The sequence below is a fragment of the Hyla sarda genome, chromosome 1 (genome assembly GCF_029499605.1).
Source record: "Hyla sarda isolate aHylSar1 chromosome 1, aHylSar1.hap1, whole genome shotgun sequence".
NCBI classification, from domain to species: Eukaryota; Metazoa; Chordata; class Amphibia; order Anura; family Hylidae; genus Hyla; species Hyla sarda.
In genome coordinates this window covers 349,271,828-349,276,986 of record NC_079189.1, presented here as the reverse complement: position 1 = coordinate 349,276,986, position 5,159 = coordinate 349,271,828, and the positions used below count along the sequence as shown (strand labels likewise).

Below are 5,159 nucleotides of genomic sequence, written 5' to 3'. Positions count from 1 at the left end.
TAGATCCGGAGCAGAACCGCAGCAGAACCAACAGGGGTAGATTAGTATAGTTTTTTTCTATTTTATGCAGGGTCCCAGCAACATATACTTTTTTTTAAAGCCAGAGTCAATAAGTGTTTACAACAAAAAGTGATTAAAGAAAGTAATGGAACTGCAAACAAGGTAAATGCCTTTGTTTTGAATGGTACAAAGAAACATATTTACAAGTTGTGAGTGTAAATAAGGACATCATTCTTACCTCATACACACGTTTTTATAATCAAAATAATTCAATCAATTCAGATTGTTTAGATAATATTATCTTATTTTGTATGTCTTTAGTTTATCAGCAATATGTTCAGTATCTTTGAGAGTTGAAGCTTATTTTGAATGTGAAAGGTAGTAAGTTGCTCGTAGACCATGTCTTCAATGATGGCCATGTAGACTGCTGTCTTTGATGTTGTTAACTCCATGACTGTTTTGGCTGTGAACCACACACTTGCACTCTTCTACCATCATTATAACTTTAACCACATTTCTAGATCCTGTGCAGTTCAGTTTCAAGTTGTTCATCGTAAATTTGAAAGGAAGACAATAGGAACATATGTTGAACTGATGTCTCTGGTTCGGTACATAAAGAGAGTTACATTTTCCAAAGCACAGATTGTTCTGTATGATCACTGTGTCACAGTTTTCATGTGTAATATTCTGCAAAGAAAAATACAGCAACATAAAATATGTTTTAGTTGTACTTTTATTTTGAATTTGGCACCTAAATACTTAAAGTAAGACTAACAGCCACGTCACCTGCACTAACATGATACAAATACAGGTTAATAAGGGTGTTTCTGATCATAGGGGGGTTTTCAGTGTCTCTGTATGTGGTATGGTTGCTGAGATATAGCTATAAATATTCATATATAAATTAGGTCCTTTAGTGCCCTGGGGGCGATCTCTACCCCCTAAACAATGCCCCTTTTATAAATATTCATAATCCTCCACCCCTCAAAAGACCCCACCTCAATCAGTGACATGTTGCCACTTTGTGCCAAGATCCTTCACAAGCGCTGTTAGTTTTCAGCAAGGCCACCCGGAAGCGAAAAGTGCATTGGTTTCAGAAGAGGGGCCAGCTTTCACAAAGTAAGTAGCTTTTGTTGTCTGCAACGTAACGTTTTCTCCTTTTCTTACTTTCTTAATGATGGGCACACTTCTGGTGTAATGTGGAAGTGGCGCATATGCGCAGGGATGCTTCGGGCTGGCTACATGCACATAGGGGCTAGGGAACCCAAGTGCTTATTTACTTGACAATTTTTTACCTATACCTCAGCAATGCTTGACTGTATCCTAAAGGGGTATTCTGGTATCAGAAACTTAGATTTAAATAAAACTATAACCCCAAGATATATAACTTACTAATATACAAGAAGATGGTTGCAGAAGCACTCTTGGAGGCTCAGCACACTTTTTGATCCATTTTTTGACAAAGAGTGCTGCTGCAACCTTCTTTTCGCATACTAGTATTTGCCGCAGCAGCGTGCACCCATCTATTAGGCACTTACTAATATAGTGTTATCACTTAGGCTGAGTTAATACTGTTGAACCAGTCAGCGCTAGGATGAAAAACATTGCGGGCATCATAGATGGCAGTATATTCCGTGTGGATTCCACCGAAAGAAGGAGCAAGATCATACTGCAGCGGTTAAATTTTAGTTGTGCACCGGAATCCCACATTTCAGAAAATCAAAAACAGTTAAATTTATCTCCATGTGAATATTTCTGATCAGTAGGACAGTTACAAAATATTTTCAGTGCATGCGACGGATGTTATTCTATGTTCATAAGGCCAGGTTCACAAAAATTGATTTTGTATTACATTTTATGCACCAATTTTTGTCTAATTGGCAAAAAAGCAACAGCAATTATTTTATCCAAGCAGTGTTTTTGCAAGTATCACATCTGCTGCAGATCTGTTGCAGATCAAATTCAGAAAATGTGCAGTGTTTCTGCACCAAAAAAAAAAAGAAAAAAGTTTTTAACAACATGTATATACGTTATGATGCCATTAGAAAGTATGGTGCTGGCTCCTACTGTTTAGTTTCATCCTCTTTGGTCAGTACACTGACAATCTGAAATAATGCACTGTAAATAAAGGGGCTACGCTTTTTGTGCAACTACCATTAAAGTCAATGGGAATTGTGTAACTTTGCCACTTCCGAACAGAATTCTGCAGAAATATTCAGCCCGGAAATTCCGCTGCAGCAGAGCCCCATCAAATTTAATGGGATTCTGCTGCACCGTGTAGGCGGCAGAATTTTTCTGACAGAAACATCTGTTGTGGAAATTCTGATTTCGGTGTCCGCAGTAACAATGAATATGTTGCCGTCTATGGAGCAACCACAATCTACAGTTTATATAGCAAAACACATAAAACTAAAACAGTATACAAAAATTGCTTACCTGGGTGAATGGCAGGGTTTTACAGATTTCTCTCTGAACTTCTTGTGTTTTAACTGGATAATTTAAAGTTTCCGAAGCTGCATTCATTTTATAAATAAAATGGTTCCAGGACGCATGGGCATAATTCTTTTCAGAAACATCTTCTTTTCTTTCACTGAATTGGTTGGCACTAGTTCCACCAAAACCCACCATACTGGATACATTTAAACCCTGAGCATTTTTGTTTCCATGTTTGTCTTTCGCTTGAGGTTTTGATTTAGGAACTCTGTTTTTCTCTGTATTATTTCTGTTTATACCGGATATTGCTTCATCGTTTCCTATATTTTTAACAGATCCCGTGAAGTCTTTCTCCTTTCTTAAGTGATGTTGATGAATAATAGAGTAATATTTGGATATTCTTCTTGTTTCAGTTTGCCTTCCTTCTCCATGACTTGCAATGTAGGACACAATGAGAAGCTGAAGAATCTGCAGCAACATAGTAGGGAACTCAATGATTCCAAATAATAAGTTCCCTTTAATGGGACCTTCTGGTTTTAAAGACCAACCTGATCGAGTTAGCACTCCTAACTCAGTGCTAAAAAAAAACTGACTTGTTTATGTTAATGATCCTCTTTTCTTTGTGGTCTTTTTGTGTGAACTGTAAATCTGGTTCTATGTCTGGCATCAAATAGCTAATCTGTTAATTTCCTGAGCAAGAAGTACCTAGATGTGTATCAGTGGTGAACTCAACATTGTCATTAATATTTCTAAACTTCAAATATAATATGTACTTCATAAACTATGGTATATGCTCTCTTTGCATGCACAAATTTACTATTGTCTCAAGAAAACATTACCTTTCTTATTCAGTCAAGGGGACTACATGAAAGAGGTGCCACTCAGGATCCCCTCTCTATGAGCTAGCACAGATAGCCATATTATAAATGTAGCCCCCACTCTGGTGACCCAACTGGTCTATAGATTTCAGGGATGGACATTTATTTAACTAACAGCCATGTAATTCTGCATTAAACTTGCATTGGAAAATTTCAAAAATGGTTTCTCTGAACAGTGCTTGTTCAGGAAAAAAAAATGCCAAGAAAACACAAAATGATACTTTTAAGAAAATTAGAATTTGGTACTGGTTACAGATACTGGTATTACAATAGATAACCTTGTTGGTAAAGAAGTTTAGACTAATGGGATGGACCAGCAATGATGATCATTTGCCAACTGGTCTCCAGCTAATTCTTTGTAGAGTTTCGAATGCTTGGTTGGCAAAGCTGTCTTAACCCCTTACGGTCACATGTTCTTTTTTAATTTTGCACTTTAGTTTTTTCCACCAAACATTCTAAAATTCATAACGCTTTCAATTTTCCACCTACAGACCCATATGTAATGACATCAATCATTTTACCACAAAATCTATGGCAAAAAAAAATAAAAATAAATCTTTGTGGGACAAAATTGAAAAAAAAAAAAAACACAACTCCATTTTGTAACTTTTAGAGGCTTCCAGTTCTAAACAGAGCAATTTCTGTAAAAATGACACCTTATCTTCATTCTGTAGGTCCATACGAGTACAGCGATACCTGCTTTTATAGATTTAACTTTGTTTTACTTGTTTTAAAAAATTATAACTTTTTGTATGAAAATCAGCATGTTTAAAAATGTCCTCTTCGGACCTCTATAACTTTTTTATTTTTCTGTGTACGGGGATGTGTGATCTGTAGTTTTTATCAGTACCATTTTTTTTTTATGGGACTTTTTTATTTAAAAAAAATTGGGTATACAAAGTGACCAAAAACACTCAATTTGGTAATTTTTTTTTTTTTTTTTTTTTTTTTTTTTGCAATATATTTTTATTCAACATTTTCAGAATAACACAAAAACATATCAGAAATATCACGATCCCCATCTGGGAAAATAACGGACCGCGATCCAACATACAATACAATAACTGTCTTAAAAATGACAAATACTGAGGTGCTGTAGTGAATTGATGCAGGATTCCCTCTCTCCCCGAGGATTCAATAAGCTTAATCCTTACAGTCTAAACTGAATCAGGAAGCTGTAATGCCCCTAGCGTCCCTTTCAATGATTCCGTAAGGTACCATGTGGTGTGTCTAAAAGGATATACTATGTCGGCTACCTCCCGGGGATTATAGTGTGTAACAATGAACGGTGTCCACTTTTCGAAGAAACGTGCCGTGCCAGAGTTGCAATGGCGTTCAGCATCCAATCTGTCTACCCCTAAAAAGAACTTCAATTGAGTTATCAATAATTGCAGGTCCGGTACCCGGTCCTCCAACCACCGGAGAAACAAGCATCGGAGAGCAACCAGCAAGACCACATGTATTATTTTAGGGATCCTCTGGATCCCCGTCCGATCCTCCTCCGGAGGACGAAGCTGGTGAAATATAAGGGTCTGAACCTTAAAAGGAAGACTTACCCGCCAGTGGTCTCTGATGTAGGAGCAGATCGAGCGCCAGTAGCCAGCCGAGTGAGCACAGTCCCAGATCCCGTGAAAAAGATTTGTCATAGGTGTAAGACATTTGGGGCAGTGTGTTATACGCTCAGGGAAACAAGGCGACGGTGGGATATTAAAGCCGTACAAGGCTGCGTGGGAAACTTTAAAATAGGTCTCCCTCCATCGTTCATTGATAACCTGTTTACAAACCGCTTCCCATCCCGTAAGTATAGTCTCATGAATGTCTGGGTCCCCAGTCCATCTCTCCCATGTG

At 37.6% G+C, this 5,159-nt stretch overlaps 1 protein-coding gene across 1 annotated transcript; it reads right to left on the bottom strand.

The window, feature by feature from the left end:
• Positions 1–337: 337 nt before the first annotated feature.
• CER1 (cerberus 1, DAN family BMP antagonist) lies at positions 338–2,913 on the bottom strand. Its single transcript, XM_056564897.1, has 2 exons — positions 2,437–2,913; positions 338–687 (listed from the first exon to the last, which is right to left on the bottom strand). Exons 1-2 carry the CDS (start codon positions 2,911–2,913, stop codon positions 406–408), a joined length of 759 nt encoding a protein of 252 aa, XP_056420872.1. The 3' UTR covers positions 338–405.
• Positions 2,914–5,159: the final 2,246 nt, after the last annotated feature.

Excerpts from the sequence above, each read along its gene's own strand:
- CER1 (XM_056564897.1), bottom strand. The coding sequence starts at position 2,913 with ATGTTGCTGCAGATTCTTCAGCTTCTCATTGTGTCCTACATTGCAAGT. Across the intron at positions 688-2,436 it reads AAACCCTGCCATTCACCCAG|AATATTACACATGAAAACTG; the intron begins GTAAGCAATTTT and ends TTTTCTTTGCAG.